This window comes from Salvelinus alpinus, chromosome 9, assembly GCF_045679555.1.
Source record: "Salvelinus alpinus chromosome 9, SLU_Salpinus.1, whole genome shotgun sequence".
In the NCBI taxonomy this organism is placed as follows: Eukaryota; Metazoa; Chordata; class Actinopteri; order Salmoniformes; family Salmonidae; genus Salvelinus; species Salvelinus alpinus.
Window position 1 is genome coordinate 24,347,864 of NC_092094.1, and position 27,374 is coordinate 24,375,237.

The 27,374-nt window shown below is 42.8% G+C and overlaps 1 protein-coding gene across 2 annotated transcripts; it reads left to right on the forward strand.

Moving 5' to 3' along the window:
• Positions 1-19,925: 19,925 nt before the first annotated feature.
• LOC139584520 (caldesmon-like) lies at positions 19,926-22,791 on the forward strand. 2 transcript variants are annotated; one of them, XM_071416481.1, is made up of 4 exons: positions 19,926-20,462; positions 20,650-20,743; positions 21,058-21,145; positions 21,400-22,791. In XM_071416481.1, exons 1-4 carry the CDS (start codon positions 20,411-20,413, stop codon positions 22,330-22,332), a joined length of 1,167 nt encoding a protein of 388 aa, XP_071272582.1. In that variant the 5' UTR covers positions 19,926-20,410; the 3' UTR covers positions 22,333-22,791. The 2 variants fall into 2 exon arrangements, with proteins under 2 accessions (XP_071272582.1, XP_071272583.1); XM_071416482.1 differs by having other exon boundaries at positions 20,042-20,139.
• The last annotated feature ends 4,583 nt before the right edge of the window (positions 22,792-27,374 follow it).

Consider the following 27,374-nt stretch of genomic DNA (forward strand, 5'->3'; position numbering starts at 1 on the left):
ATGTTCTTTTGCCTATTACTCTTTTCTGTCTGAATAACGCATAGATGGTGGACAATCTATTCCTAGTATTTACGGAATGTCTGTCTCTTACCAACTGAATACCGTTTTGAATAGAACTTGGCCGTTTTAAATGATGTATATTATGAAAAAAATAAGCATGTTTTTTTCAATTATCTTGTTGATTGATGACCAACCAAGAACATTGAGCATGACTGCAACAGAAGAACCATATCTCCACCTTAAAACAATCCTTGCTGCTTTGTTCTGTGCAATCTGCAGCCTCCTAACTTCACTTGATGATGCATTTCCCCAGCCACAGAACAGTAGTTCACCTGACTCTCAATTAATGCTTGTGTTATTTGCTTAAGAATTTTTCCTGGTAAATATTTTGCTATCCTTCTGATTATGCATGCTGTTTTTTTTTTACATAGATTAGTTATTTGAGACGACAATGATAAGCAGTTGTCTAGCTGCACTCCCAATAGTTTGGGAGTGCCACTTCTTCAATTTGTACTCCTCCCATACTTAATTGAATCCCATGCTGTTTTGGCCTTTTCCTAGTGGAACAGACCAACATAACTTTGGTTTTCTTGGTGTTTAAAACAAGTTTGTTCTGGCAAACCCACTCCCTGATATTCTCCAAATCTCCTTGTAAAGCTTGCTGTACCTGTTGAACCGATTGTCTTGCTGCATAAATTGTAGTATCATCTGCAAATATAGTAGCTTGAGTTTCAGCTAAGGCATAGGGAAGGTCATTGGTATATATTAAATAAAGAAGTAGCCCAAGGCAGCTGCCCTGCGGTATTCCACAGTTTAACACATGAGGGGTAGAAAATGAACCATTGATATAGGTGGACTGTTTCCTGTCAGTTAGATATGACTGTACCCAATTCAATGCTACCTCCTTAATGCATTAATTTTGTCAAAGTTATTTAATGATCCACTAAATCAAATGCTGCACTGAATTGTAAAAATAGTACACCCACAAACTTGCCATTATCCATAGCATTGAGCCACTGGTCAGTCATGTCAACCAATGTAGTGGTAGTGGAATGTTTTTTGCAATAAGCATGCTGATTGGCTGTAATCAAATCATTATTTTCCATGTACTCCCATATTTGTCTACTCACAATACCCTCCAATATCTTACTGAGTGTAGGGAGTAGACTAATTGGTTGACTATTGACAGGAGTAATGTGTTCTTTGCTGTCTTTCGGAATAGGACACAGTTTCGCATGCTTCCATACATTTGCAAACATCCCCTTTTCCAGTGACCAATTAAATATGTATCTCAGTGGAACTGCAATCTGGGGAGCAGCACAGCGAAGCAAATAATTGTCCATAAGACCATAACCTGTAGATTTACCATCAGGTAATGACTTCAATAGGTTTATCACCTCCTCCACTGACACCGTTTGCAGACTAAAAGAGCAGATCTTGTTGCTCATAATATGATCATCAATCCATTGGAAAATAGCTTTTTTTGGAAGAATGTATGTTTACATTCTTGCTCAGTAAATACATTTTCTTTGTAAAAAAATCTGCAAAATTATTGGCAATATCAACTGGTTTTGTTATTATTCTCCCGTCAACCTCCACACTAGATGGGCATGATAATTACCGAAGCTAAGTAGTAGCATTAACATTATGCCTTCTAATTGCAGTCGCTGTACTCATAATATACAGGAGAACGATCACCTTATAGCGAGGATAGCTGTGCTGCAAGCCCAGCTTCAGACGCAATCGTTAGGCAAGGGTAATTTAAGTGTAGGACGGGATGAGTATAGGGATATTGTTATCCACGTCGGCACCAACGATGTTACAGCTGACTACGCTGTGAAATCTATGTTATTCAATTATTGAGCCAACGAGCATCTGCGTTGCCAAGGGCTAAAATAGAATCAGTTCTATTTCTGACGCAGATCGCGCTGCAAGTCCTGCCTCTCCCATCTACTCATTGGCTTATAGAAGCAGGTACCCACGTGCCATCTCATTGGTTATACCCACGTGGGTGACTGAAAGACGAATCAGGGCAGGTTGCCAATCGCAATAAAAAGTCAAGAGAAGAAAAGGCCTGGAAGGAAGAGAGATGACTAGAAACGATTCAGTTGACCGTTTTATGTGTGGATTAATTGGCGAAGTGGAGGACCTTGTGCTTTTCAGGTAAAATAACAACTCAATGTTTATATCCCAGGACAAATTAGCTAGCAACAGCAAGCTAGCTAAATAGAACAAATTAGCTAGCAAGTGCAAGCTAACTAGCTAAATTGCCATAAATGTTTAATGCTTTTCGACCTGTCCCCAAATTAATATAATTGGTTCAGAGTTTTGATATTGTTTTGATATTTTAACCTGGGTGCCGTGATCGCGTTTGGTGTGAGGGAATAAAATAAATGTATGTCCGATGGCGCACGCGCGCAGCCGGTTTGGGTTCCGTGTTAGGATGAAACAGTCAGTGGTCACCAAGCGCGACATAGCTTCAGCGTGTAAATCAGCTAGACAGATGTGTCAGCATCGAGTAATTGTCTCTGGCCCCCTCCCAGTTAGGGGGAGTGATGAGCTCTACAGCAGAGTCTCACAACTCAATCGCTGGTTGAAAACTGTTTTCTGCCCCTCCCAAAAGATAGAATTTGTAGATAATTGGCCCTCTTTCTGGGACTCAACCACAAACAGGACCAGGCCTGGCCTGCTGAGGAGTGACGGACTCCATCCTACCTGGAGGGGTGCTCTCATCTTATCTACGAACATAGACAGGGCTCTAACTCCCCAAGCTCCACAATGAGATAGGGTGCTGTTAGCCAGCCTGCCTGCTTAGTGGAGTCTGCCACTAGCACAGTCAGTGTAGTCAGCTCAGCTATCCCAATTGAGACCGTCTGTGCCTCAATCTAGGTTGGGCAAAACTAAACATGGCGGTGTTCGCCTTAGCAATCTCACTGGAATAAAGACCTCCTCCATTCCTGTCATTATTGAAAAAGATTGTGATATCTCACATCTCCAAATAGGGCTACTTAATGTTAGATCCCTCACTTCCAAGACAGTTATAGTCAATGAACTGATCATAATCTTGATTTTATTGGCCTGACTGAAACATGGCTTAAAACCTCTTGGAAATAGGGGGCACCCTTTTCACTTCTGGGTAAAATTGTGCCCAATTTAAACGGCCTCGTACTCTGTCCTAGATCATATGATATGCATATTATAATTACTATTGGATAGAAAACTCTCTGAAGTTTCTAAAACTGTTTGAATTATATCTGTGAGTAAAACAGAACTCATTCGGCAGGCAAACTTCCAAACAGGAAGTGAAAATTCTGAAATGGGTCTCTGTGAAAGGCATTGCCTATTCAATTGTCTTGTATTTATGGATCTGTATGCACTTCATATGCCTTCCACTAGATGTCAACAGGCAGTAGAACGTGGAATGAAGTGTCTAGCCTTCTGTGGGACCGGATGGGCGTCGTTGGAGTGAGAGGTCAGCCATATTGGTAGTACTTGGCTACGCACTTAGGTTTGTCATATCGTTGTCTGCAATGTGTTAGGTAGACACGAAGAAATGCTCCGTCTGAGACGTTATTGGATATATTTGTGAAAAACATCCTAAAGATGGATTCTCAACTGAGTTTGACCAGTTTATTCGACTTTTATTATCACTTTTTGAATTTTTCGTTCATGCGTAAAATCTTCATGGACACGTGAGCTACACATGCTATTCAAAGTTGCTAATTCGACAGAAGAAATGGACATTCTAAAACAAAACAACGATTTATTGTGGAACTAGGATTCCTGGCACTGCATTCTAATGAAAGTTCATCAAAGGTAAGGGAATATTTATGATGTTATTTCGTATTTTTGTGGACTCTTTGGACTCCAACATGGCGGAGAATGGCTGAGCGCTGTCTCAGATTATTGCATGCTGTGCTTTGTACTAAAGTTATTTTTTTAAATCTAACACAGCGGTTGCATTAAGAACCAGTGTATCTTTAATTATATGTGCAACATGTATTTTTCAGCAAAGTTTATGATGAGTTTTTCTGTTAGATTACGTGGCTGTCTAAAATTTCTCCGGACATTTTGGTGCCATTTGTGACCATGGCGGCAATGTAAAACCCCGATTTGTAGCTATAAATATGCACATTTTCGAACAAAACATAAATGTATTGTATAACATGATGTCATAAGACTGTCATCTGATGAAGTTGTTCAAAGGTTAGTGATTAATTTTATCTATATTTGTGGGTTTTGTGAAAGCTATCTTTACGGTGAAAAAATGGCGTTGTGTTTTGGGCTATTGTGGTGAGCTAACATAAATATATGTTGTGTTTTTGCTGTAAAACATTTTAAAAATCGGACATGTTGGCTGGATTCACAAGATGTTTATCTTTAATTATGTGTACAACATGTATTTTTCATAAAAGTTTTATGATGAGTATTTATGTATTTCACGTTGCTTTCTGTAATTATTCTGGCTGTTTTGGTGCCATTTGTGACCATGGCGGCAATGTAAAACCCCGATTTGTAGCTATAAATATGCACATTTTCGAACAAAACATAAATGTATTGTATAACATGATGTCATAAGACTGTCATCTGATGAAGTTGTTCAAAGGTTAGTGATTAATTTTATCTCTATTTGTGGGTTTTGTGAAAGCTATCTTTGTGGTGAAAAAATGGCGTTGTGTGTTGGGCTATTGTGGCGAGCTAACATAAATATATGTTGTGTTTTCGCTGTAAAACATTTTAAAAATCGGACATGTTGGCTGGATTCACAAGATGTTTATCTTTCATTTGCTGTATTGGACTTGTGATTTCATGAAATTATATTATATGATATCCCTGTGGCGCTAGGCTAGGCTATGCTAGTCAGCGTTTCTGATGAGAATGATCCCGGATCCGGGATGGGGGGTCCGTAGAGGTTTTAAGCCTGATTAATTTACTGTGTTAAATGAGGCCTCACCTCCTGGTTACACTAGTGACCATATCCCCCGCGCATCCCGCAAAGGCGGAGGTGATGCTAACATTTATGACAGCAAATTTCAATTTACAAAATAAATGACGTTTTCGCCTTTTGACCTTCTAGTCATGAAATCTATGCAGCCTACTTAATCACTTTTTATAGCTACTGTTTACAGGCCTCCTGGGCCATATACAGCGTTCCTCACTGAGTTCCTATCGGACCTTGTAGTCATGGCAGATACTATTCAAATTTTTGGTGACTTTAATATTCACATGGAAAAGTCCACAGACACACTCCAAAAGGCTTTTGGAGCCATGGTCGATTATCGGACCACAATTTTATTACGTTTGCAATCACAACAAATAATCTGCTCAAGTCCCAACCAAGGCTCATCAAAAGCCGTGCTATAAATTCTCGGACAACCCAAAGATTCCTAGATGCCCTTCCAGACTCCCTCCACCTACCCAAGGACATCGAAGTACAAAAATCAGTTAACCACCTAACTGAGGAACTCAATTTAACCTTGCGTAATAGCCTAGATGCAGTTGCACCCTTAAAACATTTGTCATTAGAAACTAGCTCCCTGGTATACAGAAAATACCCGAGCTCTGAAGCAAGCTTCCAGAAAATTGGAACGGAAATGGCGCCACACCAAACTGGAAGTCTTCCGACAAGCTTGGAAAGACAGTACCGTGCAGTATCGAAGAGCCCTCTCTGCTGCTCGATCATCCTATTTTTCCAACTTAATTGAGGAAAATAAGAACAATCCAACATTTATTTTTGATACTGTCGCAAAGCTAACTAAAAAGCAGCATTCCCCAAGAGAGGATGGCTTTCACTTCAGCAGTGATAAATTCATGAACTTCTTTGAGGAAAAAATCATGATCATTAGAAAGCAAATTACAGACTCCTCTTTAAATCTGCGTATTCCTCCAAAGCTCAGTTGTCCTGAGTCTGCACAACTCTGCCAGGACCTAGGATCAAGGGAGACACTCAAGTGTTTTAGTACTATATCTCTTGACACAATGATGAAAACAATCATGGCCTCTAAACCTTCAATCTGCATACTGGACCCTATTCCAACTAAACTACTGAATGAGCTGCTTCCTGTGCTTGGCCCTCCTATGTTGAACATAATAAATGGCTCTCTATCCACCGGATGTGTACCAAACTCACTAAAAGTGGCAGTAATTAATATAATAAGCCTCTCTTGAAAAAGCCAAACCTTGAAATATAAAAAATCTATCGGTCTATATCAAATCTCCCATTCCTCTCCAAAATGTTTGAAAAGGCTGTTGCGCAGCAACTCAATGCCTTCCTGAAGACAAACAATGCATACGAAATGCTTCAGTCTGGTTTTAGACCCCATCATAGCACTGAGACTGGACTTGTGAAGGTGGTAAATGACCTTTTAATGGCGTCAGACCGAGGCTCTGCATCTGTCCTCGTGCTCCTAGACCTTAGTGGTCCTTTTGTTACCATTGATCACCACATTCTTTTGGAGAGATTGGAAACCCAAATTGGTCTACACAGACAAGTGCTGGCCTGGTTTAGATCTTATCTGTCGGAAAGATATCAGTTTGTCTCTGTGGATGGTTTGTCCTCTGACAAATCAACTGTAAATTTCGATGTTCCTCAAGGCTCCATTTCAGGACCACTATTTTTTTCACTATATATTTTACCTCTTGGTGATGTCATTCGTAAACATAATGTTAACAGTCACTGCTATGCGAACAACACACAGCTGTACTTTTCGATGAAACATGGTGAAGCCCCAAAATTGCCCTCCCTAGAAGCCTGTGTTTCAGACATAAGGAAGTGGATGGCGGCAAATGTTCTACTTTTAAACTCGGACAAAACAGAGATGCTAGTTCTAGGTCCCAAGAAACAAAGATCTTCTGTTGAATCTGACAATTAATCTTGGTTGTACAGTCGTCTCAAATAAAACTGTAAGGGACCTCGGCGTTACTCTGGACCCTGATCTCTCTTTTGACGAACATATCAAGACTCTTTCAAGGACAGCTTTTTTCCATCTACGTAACATTGCAAAAATCAGAAACTTTCTGTCCAAAAATGAGGCAGAAAAATGTATCCATGCTTTTGTCACTTCTAGGTTAGACTTCTGCGATGCTTTACTTTCCGGCTACCCGCATAAGACACTAAATAAACTTCAGTTAGTGCTAGAATCTTGACTAGAACCAAAACATTCGATCATATTACTCCAGTGCTAGCCTCTCTACCCTGGCTTCCTGTTAAGGCAAGGGCTGATTTCAAGGTTTTACTGCTAACCTACAACGCATTACATGGGCTTGCTCCTACCTATCTTTCTGATTTGGTCCTGCCGTACATACCTACATGTACGCTACGGTCACAAGACGCAGGCCTCCTTACTGTCCCTGGAATTTCTAAGAAAACAGCTGGAGGGAGTGTTTTCTCCTATAGAGCTCAATTTTTATGGAATGGTCTGCCTATTCAGGTGAGAGACACGGACTCTGTCTCGATCTTTAAGTCTTTATTGAAGACTCATCTCTTCAGTAGGTCCTATGATCGAGTGTAGTCTGGCCCAGGAGTGTGAAGGTGAACGGAAAGGCATTGGAGCAACGAACCGCCCTTGCTGTCTCTGCCTGGCCAGTTCCCTTCTTCCCACTGGGATTCTCTGCCTCAAACCCTATTACAGGGGCTGAGTCACTGGCTTACTGGTGCTCTTCCATGCCGTCCCTAGGAGGGTTGCGTCACTTGAGTGGGTTGAGTCACTGACGTGATCTTCCTGTCCGGGTTGGCACCCCCCTTGGGTTGTGCCATAGGGGAGATCTTCGTGGGCTATACTCGGCCTTGTCTCAGGATGGTAGGTTGGTGGTTGAAGATATCCCTCTAGTGGAGTGGGGGCTGTGCTTTTGCAAAGTGGGTGTAGTTATATCCTGCCTGTTTGGCCCTGCCAGGGGGTATCGTCGGACGGGGCCACAGTGTCTCCCGACCCCTCCTGTCTCAGCCTCCAGTATTTATGCTGCAATAGTTTATGTGTTGGGGTGCTAGGGTCAGTCTGTTATATCTGGAGTATTTCTCCTGTCTTATCCGGTGTCCTGTGTGAATTTAAGTATGCTCTCTCTTATTCTCTCTCTCTTTTTCTATCTTTCTCTCTTTCTTTCTCTCTCTCTCTCTCGGAGGACCTGAGCCCTAGGCCCATGCCTCAGGACTACCTGGCCTGATGACTCCTTGCTGTCCCCAGTCCACCTGGTCATGCTGCTGCTCCAGTTTCACCTGTTCTGCCTGCGGTTATGGAACCCTGACCTGTTCACCGGACGTGCTACCTGTCCCAGACCTGCTGTTTTCAACTCTCTAGAGACAGCAGGAGCGGTAGAGATACTCTGAATGATCGGCTATGAAAAGCCAACTGCCATTTACTACTGAGGTGCTGACCTGTTGCACCCTCTACAACCACTGTGATTATTATTATTTGACCCTGCTGGTCATCTATGAACATTTGAACATCTTGGCCATGTTCTGTTATAATCTCCACCCGGCACAGCCAGAAGAGGACTGGCCACCCCTCATAACCTGGTACCTCTCTAGGTTTCTTCCTAGGTTCTGTCCTTTCTAGGGAGTTTTTCCTAGCCACCGTGCTTCTACACCTGCATTGCTTGCTGTTTGGGGTTTTAGGCTGGGTTTTTGTGCACTTTGTGACACTTATTTACAATGACGGCCTAACCCGGACTACGCTGGGCCAATTGTGCGCGCCCTATGGGACACCCAATCACGGCCGGTTGTGATACAGCCTGGAACTGAACCAGGTCTGTAGTGACAGCTCTAGCACTGAGATGAGGTGCCTTAGAGCGCTGCGCCACTCGGGAACCCGAAACAAATTTAAAATATTGTCCCACAACTGTCACAGAGTCTGTTTGGAACAGTGGCATGTATTTATGGATGCCAAGGGAAGGCAGGCCTCCCAAACAAATTGACCAATAAATAAATAATAACTAAATTAAATCGTTTCTTTCATCTCTCTGTGTTTCATAAGCTTCCTTCAATTAGCAAGAGGCTGAATGCATATACAAGGAGAAAGCATTAGAGCGAGCGAAGCGGCACCCCTCTGTGTCTCTACGTGTAGGCCATCTATCTGATGCTGTCTGGTCCAAACGAGTATGACATTGTTGCCTCCCGTAACATTGAAGGCAAGGGAAGCCAGCGAGCATTTGGCCTTCCTTGATAAAAAAAAGTTACAAAAAGTTGCCGATCAGCATTGAGCTAAACTGAGCGACCTCAACTGTGAATAGTCCTCGCGAAACCAGTTTTTATTTTGGCATCCCTCCTATCAAATTCCATTGAGAGCATACCTCATTGACAGAGAGAACTTGAATTGTTGCATCTTGTTGTGTTGTTGTCCACCGGTGGCTAGCTAGCTAGATAAAATTGTTCCTTTCGTAAATTAGCCATGGATGGAGATAGGGATTTGGTTTTACTTAATTCTCCATACTGAGAATTTTACCCACGCACCGCTACTGGTTTGGAATAGGCTATTTCTTACTCAACAAGCTAACCAATAGAATAGATAGCCTAAACTTTTCTACTATAGTAGATTGACATAGGCTAGTGATTTTGCTGTTCGTTACTTGCATTGTTGGCTGAGGAAAAGTAAATGTGGACAGTTATTCTAACATGTGCAAATCATAATTCGGTAAGGCCTGCACGTCATTGCATCCTTGACTTGCATGTTCTGTTAATATGAATTACCATATTCTAAATGTAATTTATGTCATTCTGAGCACTATGTGTGGACACCCTTATCAGGTTATGCACGCAATGAATATGGATCTGGTAAATTGCTCAAATGTCTGGTAAATTAAAATGTTTATGGTCAAATATCAGGTGCCACATTTTCCTAGCGGAAACCCTGTTTCCACGTCATCTCCTGACATCCTGAATTGAGGGTAGGAAAGAGCTTAAATTTAAATTTGAAAAAAGCATGGCCTGGGCCTCCCGAGTGGCGCAGAAGTCTAAGGCACTGCATCACAGTGCTTGAGGGGTCACTACAGACCTGGGTTCAATCCAGGCTGTGTCACAACCGGACGTGACCGGTAGTCCCATAGGGCAGCTCACAATTGGCTCAGTGTCGTCCAGGTTAGGGGAGGGTTTGTCCGGGGGGCTTTAATTGGCTCATGTAGTGACTCCTTGTGGCAGGCTGACTTCGTTAGTCAGTTGGACGGTGTTTCCTCCGACACATTGGTGCAGCTGGCTTCTGGGTTAATCCCACCAAAGTGTCCGATTTCAAATATGCTTTTCAGCGAAAGCACCACAAACGATTATGTTAGGTCACACCAAACCACAATAAGCACAGCCATTTTTCCAGCCAAAGATAGGAGTCGCAAAAAGCACAAATAGAGATAAAATTAATCACTAACCTTTGATGATCTTCATCAGATGACACTCATAGGACTTCATGTTACACAATACATGTATGTTTTGTTTGATAAAGTTCATATTTACATTAAAAAATCTGAGTTTACATTGGCGCGTTACATTCACTAGTTCCAAAAATCCCAGTGATTTTGCATAGCCACATCGTTTCAACAGAAATATTCATCATAAATGTAGATGATAATACAAGTTATACACATGGAATTATAGATATACCTCTCCTTAATGCAACCGCTGTGTCAGATTTCAAAAAATCTTTACGGAAAAAGCAAACCATGCAATAATCTGAGACGGCGCTCAGAACAATAGTCAAATTAGCCGCCATGTTGGAGTTAACAGAAACCAGAAATTACATGATAAATGTTTCCTTACCTTTGATGATCTTCATCAGAATGCACTCCCAGGAATCCCAGGTCCACAATAAATGCTTGATTTGTTCGATAATGTCCGTTATTTATGTCCAATTAGCTACTTTTGTTAGCGCGTTTGGTAAACAATTCCAAAGTCACGAAGCACGTTCCCTAAAAGCTGACGAAATGTCCAAAAGTTCAGTAACAGTCAGTAGAAACATGTCAAACGATGTATTGAATCAATCTTTAGAATGTTGTTAACATAAATCTTGAATAACGTTCCAACCGGAGAATTACATTGACTTCAGATGAGCGATGGAACAGAGCTCCCTCTTATGTGAACGCGCATGGTGAAAGCATGGTCAGGTCATGGCAGACTTTACTAATTCCTCTCTCATTCGCTCCCCACTTCACAGTAGAGGCATCAGACAAAGTTCTAGAGACTGTTGACATCTAGTGGAAGCCGTAGGAAGTGAAAACTCATTCATATCTTGCTGTAATTTCAATGGGATCTTGGTTGAAAATCGACCAGCCTAATAATTTCCACTTCCTGTTTGGATTTTTTCTCAGGTTTTTGCCTGCCATATGAGTTCTGTTATACTCACAGACATAATTCAAACAGTTTTAGAAACTTCAGAGTGTTTTCTATCCAATACTACTAATAATATGCATATATTAGCAACTATGACTGAAGAGCAGGCCATTTACTCTGGGAACCTCTGTGCACCTTTCATCCAAGCTACTCAATACTATCCCTGCAGCCACAAGAAGTTAAGCGGGTGGGTGTTAAGAAGCGAGGTTAGACGGTCATGTTTCGGAGGATGCATGACTTCGCCTCTCTCTCTCTCGAGCCTCTCTCGAGTTGCAGCGATGAGACGAGATCAAAATTGGATCGCAATTGGGGAGAAAAAGGGGGGTAAAAAAATAAAGCATAGGCTTGCGGTCTGTTTCAAAATATAACTTTTTTACATGACAGCGTTTCCACACGTTCCCGTGACACAAGTTTTTGTGGGGAAAATATTATTTATATTTTATTTTGTTATATTCCATTAGGCCTATATTCTTACTACAAAATATATGTGTGTTTACTGTGATTGGGGTAGGTATGTATTTTCTGTTTAATGAACAAAATAATGAACTATTGATTTCATTTATTTGGAGGTAACATAGTTAAACTCCAAACATGTCATTCTATTGTTTAGAAAATAAAACAAAGGGAAACCACATTTTTGACTGCACTGCCCCTTTTTTAGATAAGAGCTTTATATAGCATGAATGTGTCCAACTTTACTATAGGGTCCAAAAAGTTAATGATTTAATTCTGAAATACCATTAATGAATGCATATATCAATAAGCCATTAGTAAAGTGAGAATAAAAGGTGACACTTCACTTTAAATCAACACGTAGTTTGTGAGAGTGTCTTTGTCAGGGTGTGACAAAGACACTCTCTGACAATAAAAGGTAATGCATTTTGACATTGGGGGGGTCTCTGCCTGGGGCCTCCAAATCTCTAAGTCCGCCCCTGCCCATGTGACATGGGCAGAGCACATATGGGATGGGGCCTTCATGAATATAAATGTTGATTAAATGTTGATTAAATACCTATTTTCAGTACCTTTCTCTTGTTCTCTGTATACCGCCATAAGCAAACAGGAAAACGGTCATCCAAAGGTGGCGCTCCTAGTGGCCGGGGAATTTAATGCAGGGAAACTTACATCCGTTTGACCTAATTTCAACCAGCATGTAAAACGTGCAACCAGAGGGGAAAAAACTCTAGACCACCTTTACTCCACACACAGAGACACGTACAAAGCTCTCCCTCGCCCTCCATTTGGCAAATCTGACCATAATTCTATCCTCCTGATTGCTCACAAGCAAAAATTAAAGCAGGAAGCACCAGTGACTCGGTCAATAAAAAAGTGGTCAGAGGAAGCAGATGCTAAGCTAAAGGACTGTTTTGCTAGCACAGACTGGAATATGTTCCGGGATTCTTCCGATGGCATTGAGGTGTACACCACATCAGTCACTGGCTTCATCAATAAGTCCATCGATGACATCGTCCCCACAGTGACTGTACGTACATACCTCAACCAGAAGCCATGGATTACAGGCAACATCTGTACTGAGCTAAAGGGTAGAGCTGCTGCTTTCAAGGAGCGGGACTCTAACCCGGAAGCTTATAAGAAATCCCGCTACGCCCTCCGACGAACCATCAAACAGGCAAAGCATCAATACAGGACTAAGATTGAATCGTACTACACCAGCTCCAACGCTCGTCGGATGTGGCAGGGCTTGCAAACTATTACAGACTACAAAGGGAAGCCCAACCCTCCCGATTTCTGCCCAGTGACACGAGCCTACCAGACGAGCTAAATTACTTCTATGCTCGCTTCGAGGCAATTAACACAAACATGCATGAGAGCATCAGCTGTTCCGGATGACTGTGTGATCACGCTCCCCGCAGCCGATGTGATTAAGACCTTTAAACAGGTCAAAATTCACAAGGCCGCAAGGCCAGATGGATTACCAGGAAGTGTACCCCGAGCATGTGCTGACCAACTAGCAAGTGTCTTCACTGACATTTTCAACCTCTCCCTGTCTAAGTCTGTAATACCAACATGTTTCAAGCAGACCACCATAGTCCCTGTGCCCAAGAACACTAAGGTAACCTGCCTAAATGACACCGACCCGTAGCACTCACGTCTGTAGCCATGAAGTGCTTTGAAAGGATGGTCATGGCTCACATCAACACCATTATCCCAGAAACCCTAGACCCACTCCAATTTGCATACCGCCCAAACAGATCCACAGATGATGCAATCGCTATTGCACTCCACACTGCCCTTTCCCACCTGGACAAAAGGAACACCTATGTGAGAATGCTATTCATTGACTAGAGCTCAGTGTTCAACACCATATTGCCCTCAAAGCTCATCACTAAGCTAAGGACCCTGGGACTAAACACCTCCCTCTGCAACTGGATCTTGGACTTTCTGATGGGCCACCCCCAGGTGGTAAGGGTAGTGCTCAGTCCCCTCCTGTACTCCCTGTTCACTCATGACTGCCTGCATGGCCAGGCATGACTCCAACACCATCATTCATTTTGCAGATGACACAACAGTGGTAGGCCTGATCACCAACAACGACGAGACAGCATATAGGGAGGAGGTCAGAGACCTGGCCGTGTGGTGCCAAGACAACAACCTCTCCCTCAACGTGATCAAGACAAAGGAGATGATTGTGGACTACAGGAAAAGGAGGACCGAGCACGCCCCCATTCTCATCGACGGGGCTGTAGTGGAGCAGGTTGAGAGCTTGAAGTTCCTTGGTGTCCACATCACCAACAAACAAACATAGTTCAAGCATACCAAGACAGTCGTGTGAAGAGAGCACGACAAAACCTATTCCCCCTCAGGAGACTGAAAATATTCGGCATGGGTCCTCAGATCCTCAAAATGTTCTACAGCTGCACCATCGAGAGCATCCTGACTGGTTGCATCACTGCCTGGTATGGCAACTGCTCTGCCTCCGACCGCAAGGCACTACAGAGGGTAGTGCGTACGGCCCAGTACACTGGGGCCAAGCTTCCTGACATCCAGGACCTCTATACCAGGCGGTGTCAGAGGAAGGCCCTAAAAATTGTCAAAGACTCCAGCCACCCTAGTCATAGACTGTTCTCTCTGCTACCGCACGGCAAGCGGTACCGGAGTGCCAAGTCTAGGTCCAAGAGGCTTCTAAACAGCTTCTACCCCCAAGCCATAAGACTACTGAACATCTAATTTTTATTTATTTATTTAACCTTTATTTAACCAGGTAGGCAAATTGAGAACACGTTCTCATTTACAATTGCGACCTGGCCAAGATAAAGCAAAGCAGTTCGACACATACAACAACACATAGTTACACATGGAGTAAAACAAACATATAGTCAATAATACAGTGAAAAAAAAATAAGTCTATATACAATGTGAGCAAGTGAGGTGAGATAAGGGAGGTGAAGGCAAACAAATATATGTATAAATAAATAAAAATATAAAAGGCCATGGAGGCGAAGTGAGTACAACACAGCAAGTAAAATAAAAACTAAAAAAACACTGGAATGGTTGGTTTGCAGTGGAAGAAAGTGCAAAGTAGAGACGGAAATAATGGGGTGCAAAGGAGCAAAATAAATTAATAAATAAATACAGTAGGTAAAGAGGTAGTTGTTTGGGCTAAATTGTAGATGGGTTATGTACAGGTGCAGTAATCTATGAGCTGCTCTGACAGCTGGTGCTTAAAGCTAGTGAGGGAGATAGGTGTTTCCAGTTTCAGAGATTTTTGTAGTTCGTTCCAGTCATTGGCAGCAGAGAACTGGAAGGAGAGGCGTCCAAAGGAGGAATTGGTTTTGGGGGTGACTAGAGAGATATACCTGCTGGAGCGCGTGCTACAGGTAGGTGCTGCTATGGTGACCAGCGAGCTGAGATAAGGGGGGACTTTACCTAGCAGGGTCTTGTAGATGACCTGGAACCAGTGGGTTTGGCGACGAGTATGAAGCGAGGGCCAGCCAACGAGAGTGTACAGGTCGCAGTGGTGGGTAGTATATGGGGCTTTGGTGACAAAACGGATGGCACTGTGATAGACTGCATCCAATTTATTGAGTAGGGTTTTGGAGGCTATTTTGTAAATGACATCACCGAAGTCGAGGATTGGTAGGATGGTCAGTTTTACAAGGGTATGTTTGGCAGCATGAGTAAAGGATGCTTTGTTGCGGAATAGGAAGCCAATTCTAGATTTGACTTTGGATTGGAGATGTTTGATGTGAGTCTGGAAGGAGAGTTTACAGTCTAACCAGACACCTAGGTATTTGTAGTTGTCCACATATTCTAAGTCAGAGCCGTCCAAAGTAGTGATGTTGGACAGGCGGGCAGGAGCAGGCAGCGATCGGTTGAAGAGCATGCATTTGGTTTTACTTGTATTTAAGAGCAGTTGGAGGCCACGGAAGGAGAGTTGTATGGCATTGAAGCTCGCCTGGAGGGTTGTTAACACAGTGTCAAAAGAAGGGCCAGAAGTATACAGAATAGTGTCGTCTGCGTAGAGGTGGATCAGAGAATCACCAGCAGCAAGAGCGACATCATTGATGTAAACAGAGAAGAGAGTCGGTCCAAGAATTGAACCCTGTGGCACCCCCATAGAGACTGCCAGAGGCCCGGACAACAGACCCTCCGATTTGACACACTGAACTCGATCAGAGAAGTAGTTGGTGAACCAGGCGAGGCAATCATTAGAGAAACCAAGGCTGTCGAGTCTGCCAATGAGGATGTGGTGATTGACAGAGTCAAAAGCCTTGGCCAGGTCAATGAATACGGCTGCACAGTATTGTTTCCTATCGATGGCGGTTACGATATCGTTTATGACCTTGAGCGTGGCTGAGGTGCACCCATGACCAGCTCTGAAACCAGATTGCATAGCGGAGAAGGTGTGGTGGGATTCGAAATGGTCGGTAATCTGTTTGTTGACTTGGCTTTCGAAGACCTTAGAAAGGCAGGGTAGGATAGATATAGGTCTGTAGCAGTTAGGGTCAAGGGTGTCCCCCCCTTTGAAGAGGGGGATAACCGCAGCTGCTTTCCAATCTTTGGGGATCTCAGACGACACGAAAGAGAGGTTGAAGAGGCTAGTAATAGGGGTGGCAACAATTTCAGCAGATAGTTTTAGAAAGAAAGGGTCCAGATTATCTAGCCCGGCTGATTTGTAAGGGTCCAGATTTTGCAGCTCATTTAGAACATCAGCTGACTGTATTTGGGAGAAAGAGAAATGGGGAAGGCTTGGGCGAGTAGCAGAGGGGAGGGCAGTGCTGTTGTCCGGGGTAGGGGTAGCCAGGTGGAAAGCATGGCCAGCCGTAGAAAAATGCTTATTGAAATTCTCAATTATAGTGGATTTGTCGGTGGTGACAGTGTTTCCTATCTTCAGAGCGGTTGGAAGCTGGGAGGAGGTGTTCTTATTCTCCATGGACTTTACGGTGTCCCAGAACTTTTTTGAATTTGTGTTGCAGGAAGCAAATTTCTGTTTGAAAAAGCTAGCCTTGGCTGTTCTAACTGCCTGTGTATATTGGTTTCTGGCTTCCCTGAAAAGTTGCATATCACGGGGGCTGTTCGATGCTAATGCAGAACGCCATAGGATGTTTTTCTGTTGGTTAAGGGCAGTCAGGTCAGGAGAGAACCAAGGGCTATATCTGTTCCTGGTTCTAAATTTCTTGAATGGGGCATGCTTATTCAAGATGGTGAGGAAGGCATTTTTTAAAAATGACCAGGCATCCTCTACTGACGGGATGAGATCAATATCCTTCCAGGATACCCCGGCCAGGTCGATTAGAAAGGCCTGCTCGCTGAAGTGTTTCAGGGAGCGTTTGACAGTGATGAGTGGAGGTCGTTTGACCGCTGACCCATTACGGATGCAGGCAATGAGGCAGTGATCGCTGAGATCTTGGTTGAAAACAGCAGAGGTGTATTTGGAGGGCAAGTTTGTTAGGATGATATCTATGAGGGTACCCGTGTTTACGGAATTGGGGTGGTACCTGGTAGGTTCATTGATAATTTGTGTGAGATTGAGGGCATCAAGCTTAGATTGTAGGGTGGCTGGGGTGTTGAGCATGTTCAAATTTAGGTCGCCTAGCAGCACGAGCTCTGAAGATAGATGGGGGGCAATCAGTTCACATATAGTGTCCAGAGCACAGCTGGGGGCAGAGGGTGGTCTATAGCAGGCGGCAACGGTGAGAGACTTGTTTTTAGAGAGGTGGATTTTTAAAAGTAGAAGTTCAAATTGTTTGGGAACAGACCTGGATAGTATAACAGAACTCTGCAGGCAGTCTTTGCAGTAGATTGCAACACCGCCCCCTTTGGCCGTTCTATCTTGTCTGAAAATCTTGTAATTGGGGATGAAAATGTCTGAATTTTTGGTGGTCTTTCTAAGCCAGGATTCAGACACGGCTAAAACATCCGGGTTGGCAGAGTGTGCTAAAGCAGTGAACAAAACAAACTTAGGGAGGAGGCTTCTAATGTTAACATGCATGAAGCCAAGGCTATTACGGTTACAGAAGTCATCAAAAGAGAGCGCCTGGGGAAAAGGAGTGGAGCCAGGTACTGCAGGGCCTGGATTCACCTCTACATCACCAGAGGAACAGAGGAGGAGTAGGATAAGGGTACGGCTAAAAGCTATGAGAATTGGTCGCCTAGAGCTACTAGAGCAGAGAGTAAAAGGAAGTTTCTGGGGGCGATAAAATAGTTTAAAGGAATAATGTACAGACAAAGGTATGGTGGGATGTGAATACAGTGGAGGTAAACCTAGGTATTGAGTGATGATGAGAGAGATATTGTCTCTAGAAACATCATTGAAACCAGGTGATGTCATCGCATATGTGGGTGGTGGAACTGAGAGGTTGGATATGGTATAGAGAGCAGGGCTAGAATCTCTACAGTGAAATAAGCCAATAAACACTAACCAGAACAGCAATGGACAAGGCATATTTACATTAAGGAGAGGCATGCTAATCGAGTGATCAATAAGGGTCCAGTGAGTAGAGGTTGGTTGGGGTCGTGGCGACCCAGACAGCTGGCCGGGTATATGGCTATCGGTAGCAGCATAGGATGGAGGTCTGTTTGTAGATACCTCGTACGTTTCCGTCGGTAGGTTAGTGGGGTTCCGTGTAGTGGGGTTCCGTGTGGTAGAGGGGATCAATCCAAATTGGCAAAATAGATATAGTGACCCAAGGAAAAAAATTAAATAAATAAATAATAATAATAATAATAGTTGTCCGATATACTTGTTCAGATAGCAGCCGATAAGACAGCTAACGATTAGCGGGCCTCAGATGAGCGTTCAGGTAACGTCGGGACGGAGGTGCCAGTTGGATAAATCCCTCGGGCAGATAACGTCGGCAGTCAGTCGCGGCAGTCAGTCGTGAAGGCCCGGTGGGGTTCCGTATCTGCAGCAGCAACAAAAGAAACGGGTCCGGATGGTGATGGAACTCCTCAGCTGGCTAGCTCCAGAATGATTTGAGTTTGCTCCGGGGTCGACGTAAGCCAATAGTCACACGGTTTGCAGCTAGCTAGCTGCGAAATCAAGGTGCAAGTGTCCAGAGCCTGCGGCTGGAATCCGGGGAAACTGAGAGAAAAAGAGTCCCGGAATGCTCCGGTCCGAGTCGCGTTGCACAAAAGTGCCGGTAGATTATCGAGCTAAAGGAATAGCTGATGACCACTAAACGTGGGCAGCTGAAACACCAACGCTAGCCAGCAAACCGGCTAATTTCGGGGCAGCTACAGATTAGCTTCTGGCTAGCTATCGGAGTAGCTTCTGGTTAGCTTTCAGGCTAGCTTCTGAATTAGCCCCTGGCTAGCTTCCACGATGGATTTTCAGATTGAGGTAAATAATACTTTTTGTAATTGGTGAAGCGGGTTGCAGGAAAGCTTTTGCAGGAAAGCTTTTGTAGTTGAGTTCTTGGATAATAAAATAAATAAAAGATATGCGAAGAAAGGTGTAAATATATATATATACAGGACACGACAATACGGAACAGAAAAAGACGTCTGAACTGCTAAGCCACCTTGGACGAACATAATCAAATGGCTACCCAGACTATTTGCAATGCCCAATGTAGAACCTCTTTTACGCTGCTGCTACTCTCTGTTATTATCTATGCCTAAGTCACTTTAGTAACTCTACCCACATGTATATATTACTTCAATTACCTCGACTAACCAGTCGTATATAGCCTCCCTATTGTTATTTTACTGCTGCTCTTTAATTATTTGTTACTTTTATTTATTTTTATTTATTTTTATTTTTTATTAAAACTGCATTGTTGGTTAAGGGCTTGTAAGTAAGCATATCTCTGTAAGGTCTACACCTGTTGTTTTCGGCGCATGTGACAAATAACATTTGATTTGATTATGTATGAATATTTTTAATGAGGTTTTACTTTCTCAACTTCTATAAGTGAGAATGAGATGTAAACCCTTGTAATCTATGCAGTGATAAATGTACACATCTCCAAAGCTTTCATTGTGTTTTAAAGCAGACTCTGGAACGCTCTGTTTTATATTTGCTTAGGCTTACTTTATAATAGGTTATGCATTATATAACGTTGGCACAGACATGTGATTAGGGGTAGTTCATAGGCCAAAATTGTGGGGTTGCTGTGTTCTGTGTGGTTTCACACTTTAATTGCAAAATGACGCAGTTCGGGCTAGTTTGAAATAGAATATGTTTACCAAAGATGGTAGGCCTAGCAGTATTTTGTGGCCTAGATGCTTTAAGTAGCCTACCCTTTGGGACCTCCCTTACTGAGCATACTAAAAGAAAGCATCGCGCACAACCTAACCAATCGAATTCGTCTATTTCTCGACGGAGCCTTCTTCCCTACTGCCCTTGTGAAAAACCCTCCTCCAGGGTGAGTGGAATGAATATATCCTTCCTTTTTATTTGATCAGTCCTAAACATCGGACTGTAATCAGATATATGTAAATCATTAATAGTAAGAAAACCCGTATATTATTGGACTTTATTGTGGATTATATAAATAGGGCACTTCACGAAGGAGGACTAGGCGGGTGCGACGAGGGATCGAGGGACGCCGCCATATTTTCTCTTGCTAGCTAGTGCACTACGAGATACGTGCTTTGTTTCGTGTACCCTTCATTTTAGTACCCTTGTATTTGTTCATGATGGAAGCGATGGATAAAAGGCCTTTTGGTTCAGAATATAACTATAAAAGTAAGTTTTATGCCAACCACGAATGTCGTTTTCTAACATGTGTGTTAACCTAACGTTAATTGTTTATGTTAAGAATATGGTATTATTTTGCGACGTCGCCGACTTGGAGTCTGTTAAAGTTATCAAAGTTATTTGTTTACTGCTGATGATGGATATGCTAACATTGTTGTATTTTTCACCCAATAAGTGTCGGAAAATGACATATCCAGATTGATAAAATTGCGTGCAACGAATGACGCCATCTTCACTGGGAAGAGAAACTCTGCCATGCCTGCCTGGAGGTGAGTGAGTGATACAATGTCTGATACTCAAAACAAAAGTGGATGTTTGATGGCTTTGATAATGACAATTAGTTTTGGCTTTCATCTATATGCTTGCCTCAAAATAAACTGTATCGTATGCCACTTTATTTGATATGAGAATGTTATATTTGATCAATTTTGTTGATAAATCAATGTTGAATCACTGATGTGCATTTCCTAACAAAAATAGAATTTGAAAAACATGAAGGCCTATAGGAAAGTCAGTGTTTTAAGAGCTAGTTATGAAGATGAAACCCTATCAATATCTGACTTAACTCACTTTGATTCTGCAGAGCAATGTTAGTGGAGTTGGGTCTCGAAGGAAAGCTTACAACTGGGCAATTGAAAAAGAAGTGGGAAAACCTTAAAAAGAAATATAAGGTAATGATTATGAATGCAATTGAGAACAGGAAACAAACACCCTTGGCCTTAACTCAAGATGTGTTATCTCCTATTTGAATCACTCTTGAACACAGATTCTAGGCTTTGGTTCCAGCCCAGTACTAACCCGATGTAACTAATCAAGGACTCAATGACGCATTTAATCAAGTGTGTGTCATAACCATAAATCATGCAACCCAAGACAAATAATAGAACATTAACCTGATTGTACCCTTTGTCATCTTTCTTTGTAGGATTTTAAGTACCCTCCTCTTGGCATGGAGAAAGTCAATCCAATGTCCTGGCGTTGGTTCCACCTCATGGACGATGCCATCGAGGGTCGCCTGTCTGGGTCTGCCCGTATCCTAAACCCTTCACTGTTTGATTTTGGGGAAGTTGGGGACGTTTCATTCGCATCCTCTCCCACTACCTCTCCCATAGCAAACAAGAGACTTTGTATGAGGCCGGAGGGGGGTGAGGGGACAAACATTTTTGAGTTCTGGGCCAAAGCACAGTTGGGGGAGAGTGTTGGGGCTGCGAGCACGGTAGCAGATGGACAAGTGGCGTACACAGACGCAGCTACAGAGGAGATCCGTAGGGCTGCGGTGGAGTGTGAGAGGGCCCTGCGAGAGGAGGGCAGGGGTGGGGGTCAGAACGAGAGGGCCGCGCCTGACAAGATGCCAGTGGGTGGATACGGGAGGACCATGGCTGAGGATGTAGAGACAATAGCTGAAGACGGAAGAGCCATGTTGGTGAGAAATCCTGGCAGGAACATTGAGAGGGAGACTGCTGAACTAGAGAGACAGATAGCAGATTTGGAGAAGGAGAGAGAAGTGTTAGAGAGGGAGCAGGCTGATTTTGACAGGGAGAGGTTGATACTGGACAGAGAGAGGGATGTGGTGAACAGAGAGAGGGTGGCTGTTGAGCGAGGCAGAGCATCACTGGACAAGGACAGAGCGGCGATGGATAGGGAGCGAGCGGCGATGGAGCGGGAGCGAGCCATACTGGACAGGGATAGGGCGTCAATCGAGAGAGAGAGGATAGAGCTGCAGAAAGAAAAGGAAGCCCTAATGAAAAGCAAGATTTCCAGGAACAACGGCTCTGCTGATGTAGAACTGGACTCATCTACTATAGAGAAGAGAGAAAGACTGCTTTCCATATTTGAAAGACTTGTTGATAAGCTGTGAAAATGAAACATCATTCAAAAAAAGTGTCTAGGTGAAGGATACTATAGGTGACACAGTGCGTACAAGACATAAACAGGTTTCTATGTCACCAGGCCCCTTATCATTGTGATCATTTTCATAAAGTTAACTAGTGGTGGCTCTCAGATCCTCCCTGCAGACACTGGGAGTGCAGTCATTTAATTAGTGCTGGGTGAAATGAGCATTGAGTGTGAGGTTTCACCTGGAAAAAGAACCCTTACGATGTTTGTTGCGCTTGTTCTGTTTTTTTTTTTCTTTGTAGATTGTTTACCATTAAATGTCATCCACTATTTAAGTATAGGTTTACACTATGAGAAATGACAAGAATTTCTGTTCCCTAAATGCATTTGTTAAACTGCATTTGACCATTATTTATGTTCTGTTCGATCTGCCAGAGTACCAGTGTAATGCTATACTGTTAATAAAGCCCACTTTTTTTTTTCTTCGTTCCTGTAGTTGTCATATACTGCCATTACTATGTAATTACCCTCTACCAAGCTAGTAAATATGCATGAATGCATTCAGTTGTACAACTGACTAGGTATCCCCCCTTTCCCCCTATAGTCTTTTACAATAAGCACTATGCAACTGCCTATATTTACATACCTGGTACAATGTAATGCTCCTCTATGACCCTGGAATAATACCTATAACATAATGACATAGCCTTCCTCACTGCCACCATGTCAATGTTATGATCATTTCATTATATTTACTTTAAAAAGGTGTGCTTGAATCTTGCAAAAACAGTCAGATTAATGTTATCAGGTTTCCAGATATGTATTTATCCAGTCAAAATTTGCAGAAAGAAATAATCTCAAACATCTGTTAGACAACAGTCATTCCATAATTATTATTTCGGTGGCCGAATTCCATCTGTGCCTAATGGACAGCTCCTGAGACACTATTGTACAGCATTACAAGTTTAATAAAGTCAAAAAGGTAATGATGTTTTCTGAACACCAAACGCATTGTCACACCTTATTGGCTTTGTGCAAAATCAGTAAGATTCCATTGGCTGGAGACTTCCAAAGGTGTCACGGGCCTTGCAAAATGTTTGTACGTGTTAGCATTTTAAAATGCTCACATACAAAAAAACTAGAGAAAGTTGCCAGTCAACTCAACACTCATGACCTTTTCTTGACAGATAGCTGGTTGCCAGGCCAGGGAGTGTCCATTGGTTGGCTGTGGTCACCAGGGCCTGAGAGATCCTGAAGTCATTGGAAAAACGTTAGGCCATTACCTCACAAGAGTGATGTGCCTAAACAAAACATCTGGGATACCTTGTCACAGCATAGATGTTCATTAGAGGAAATGCCTGTATCCAACACGTGACACATTTACATGACAGTGGCACGACATGCCAGAGAAGACACTGGCTGACTTCAAGGGGCAAGACCAAACAAAATGCACCCCTACTGACAGGTTGCAACGGGTGCATGGCTGTGGGACGGAAAATCCAAAGTGACTCAAAATTTCCCTCCAAGAGGAAATAGAGATGTGCATGTGATAATCCACCATGCATTAGCAGTACAAGCTCTGAAACATCAAAATAACTATAAACACTTGGAAGGAGTCATCAGACAGAGAAGAGCATACAATATACAAAAGATGGAGCTCTATAAAATGTTGGTCATTTTTTATACCTGTTTACTGCACACCTTGATGCCTGCAGTCGGTGTGTGCGAAGTTCAAATGTGTGCCAGTCATGTTGAGAGTGCTTTGTTTTTACACTGCTGCTACTCGCTGTTTATTATCTATGCAGTCACTGTTCTCTCTGCTGCCGCACAGCAAACAGTACCAAATTACCTCGACTAATCTGTACCCCTGCACATTGACTCAGTACCGGTATCCCCTGTAATATAGCCTTGTTATTGTTATGTCATTTTCTTGTGTTACTTTTTTTGTTTATTTAGTAAATATTTTGTTAACTATTTCTTTAACTGCATTGTTGGTTAAGGGCTTGTAAGTAAACATTTCACTGTAAGGTTGTATTCGGCACATGTGACAAATGCAATTTGATTTCAGCCACACCCGTTGCTGACACCTGTATTAAAATCGAGCACACAGCCATGCAATTTCCATAGACAAACATTGGCAGTAGAATGGCCTTACTGTAGAGCTCAGTGACTTTCAATGTGGCACTGTCATAGGATTCCACCTTTCCAACAAGTCAGTTCGTCAAATTGCTGCCCTGGTCAAGTGTCAGTGCTGTTATTGTGAAGTGGAAACGTCTAGGAGCAACAACGGCTCAGCCTCGAAGTAGTACGCCACACAAGCTCACAGAACGGGACCGCCATGTGCTGAAGCACATAGTGCTTAAAAACCACCTGTCCTCGGTTGCAACACTCACTACCGAGTTCCAAATTGCCTCTGGAAGCAACGTCAGCACAAGAACTGTTGGTCGGGAGCTTCATTTAAAGGGTTTCCATGGCCGAGCAGCCGCTCACAAGCCTAAGATCACCATGCGCAATGCCAAGTGTCGGGTGGAGTGGTGTAAAGCTCGCTGCCATTGGACTCTGAAGTAGTGGACACACGTTCTCTGGAGTGATGAATCACGCTACACCATCTGGCAGTCCGACAGACGAATCTGGGTTTAGCGGGTGCCAGGAAACCGCTACCTGCCGGAATGCTTAGAGACTGGCCTGCAGAGCCCTGACCTCAACCCCATCGAACACCTTTAGGATGAATTGGAACACCGACTACGAGCCAGGCCTAATCGCCCAACATCACCAATACTATGTGGCTGAATGGAAGCAAGTTCCAGCAGCAAAGTTCCAAAATCTAGTGGAAAGCCTTCCCAGAAGACTGGAGGCTGTTATAGCAGCAAAGGGGGACCAACTCCATATTAATGCCCATGATTTTGGAATGAGATGGTCGACGAGCAGTTGTCCACATACACTACATGACCAAAAGTATCTTAAGTGTGTTAAGTCTAAAGACAAGTCAAACACATTATCTGCTGATGTATGCATGTCCCGTGGCGAGAAGGAAAACACTTGCAGAAAATTATCTGGGGTCATTTAACTGTAGAATTGACTAATCTTTCAGAATCAATGAAAATATCCTGGTAGACAATGTTCATTAAATATTGGGTAGTATTATTCGTGGCCATGGTTCCAAGGGGCGAAGTGAAAGGCCCACATTGTACTCCCAATTTCTTCTCGTCACACAGAGACACAATAATAAACATCTCGGTGATGGCGATTCTTTGGCCTGTACTTTCATGATATTGCTCTAATGACGAGTAGTTTTTGTCTCTGAAGTTTCAGATTGCTGTTCAAAGGACCTTGTTTTCCCTGGCAACATCTTGGCTTTTTCACCGACTTCCGATAGCAAGGACTGAATGTTCGTGGTTATTTTAAAGCCATTGCATCAAAACACATAGCTACCAAATGTTTGTTTTTTAATATCCTGGGGAAAAAGTTATCTATGTTTAGGACGGTCCTTTCTGTCAAATGGCTATTGTAGCTAGCATATCACAGAATTGACGTCTACAGAAAATATTTTTGTTCATGTTTTCGTTTTGTTGAAAATATTGAATATCCTCGGAATATGCAAGAAAAAACTATTTTTTTAAAGCGGCGATGTGTCAACTATAAACTGCTGCAGAATTTATGAACAAATATTTGAATCCAGGTGCGTTGTTTTTCTACCCCATGTTACACGGTTACGACACAGGAAACAACCAAGCATATTGGTTGAAATACATGACACTCATCAAATTCATACGGATCGTCCATAACGTCGAAGTATATGCATATACTGACAAGATACTTGTCTCAATGGGAGTAGTTGTCCACAAAGCGGCACCTGTGTCAAGCTCCCGCCTATTCCTCTCTTTGGATTGGTGGATACATCTATTTAAATACATGTTTTAGTATTCGATAAGGGTTGTTGACGTCAACAGCCTGTATTCAATTGGGATATGCTATTGTCGCCTTCACGTGCTCGTCGGAACTAGGAAACTCGAAAAATTTCAGACTTGCTAACTCATTGTAGTCAACAACCGCTTTCAATCAGTTAGCATTTCGGAAATGTCTGAGTTTCCTAGTTCCGACTTGCAGATGAACGTGGCATAGGCTAGTAGACTATGCTAGTAGTCTCGTTTAATGAATGCAGCATGCCATCTCGAGACAACTCCGATAGTGTTTTTCCCCCCTAGGATGTCACGTGTCCATTTATTTATTTGTATTGAACCTTTATTTAACTAGGCACGTCAGTTAAGAACAAATTCTTATTTACAATGACGGACTACCCCGGCCAAACCTGGGGTAGCCCGGTTGTGCGCCGCCCTATGGGACTCCCAATCACAGATGTAATACAGCCTGGATTCGAACCAGGGACTGTAGTGATGCCTCTTGCACTGAGATGCAGTGCCTTAGACAGCTGCACCACTATATCAGTACACTCATAACAATCTAAATAAACCTTACGTAGCAAATAAGCCATACACTTTTTTGTTGACCAAATTCCACTCTCATTGACCTCCATGCAAAACAAACGAAACATTGCCTCCTGGGGCCTGTTGCACAAAACTAGGATAAGGGATTAAGCCAGGATATCTTGGTGATCCTGGCTCAATTGATCCGTAATCCGGTTGCACTAAAGATGGATAGGGGGCAGGAGGATATGTTATGGTATAAATTACCATGGAGATTTATTCTGTGGAGCTAGCCTGCTCCAGACCAGGCTAAATTCCAGGATCTATTTAATCTCATCCCTAATGTCAGTCAGCAGTCACCACAAATGGAAACCAATAGTTATTTCACTGCTCACTATACATTGTTATCACATATAACTAGACCCACTGTTATTATTTAAACGTTTGTGATCATTAATTTCAATGATTTTGGATAAAAAATGATTTTTAGATGATGTTGCTATCATTAGATAATTTACAGTTTCCCATAGACTATAAGGCTATATATAAAATGATAGAATATTAGGGCCACAGAGGGGAAAAAAACACAAGTCATAATATTGTAACCAGTTGTTTTAAAGGAGGACAGTTGTTAAAATGA

Excerpts from the sequence above, each read along its gene's own strand:
- LOC139584520 (XM_071416481.1), top strand. The coding sequence starts at position 20,411 with ATGATGGAAGCGATGGATAAAAGGCCTTTTGGTTCAGAATATAACTAT. Across the intron at positions 20,463-20,649 it reads TTCAGAATATAACTATAAAA|TGTCGGAAAATGACATATCC; the intron begins GTAAGTTTTATG and ends TCACCCAATAAG. Across the intron at positions 20,744-21,057 it reads TCTGCCATGCCTGCCTGGAG|AGCAATGTTAGTGGAGTTGG; the intron begins GTGAGTGAGTGA and ends TTGATTCTGCAG.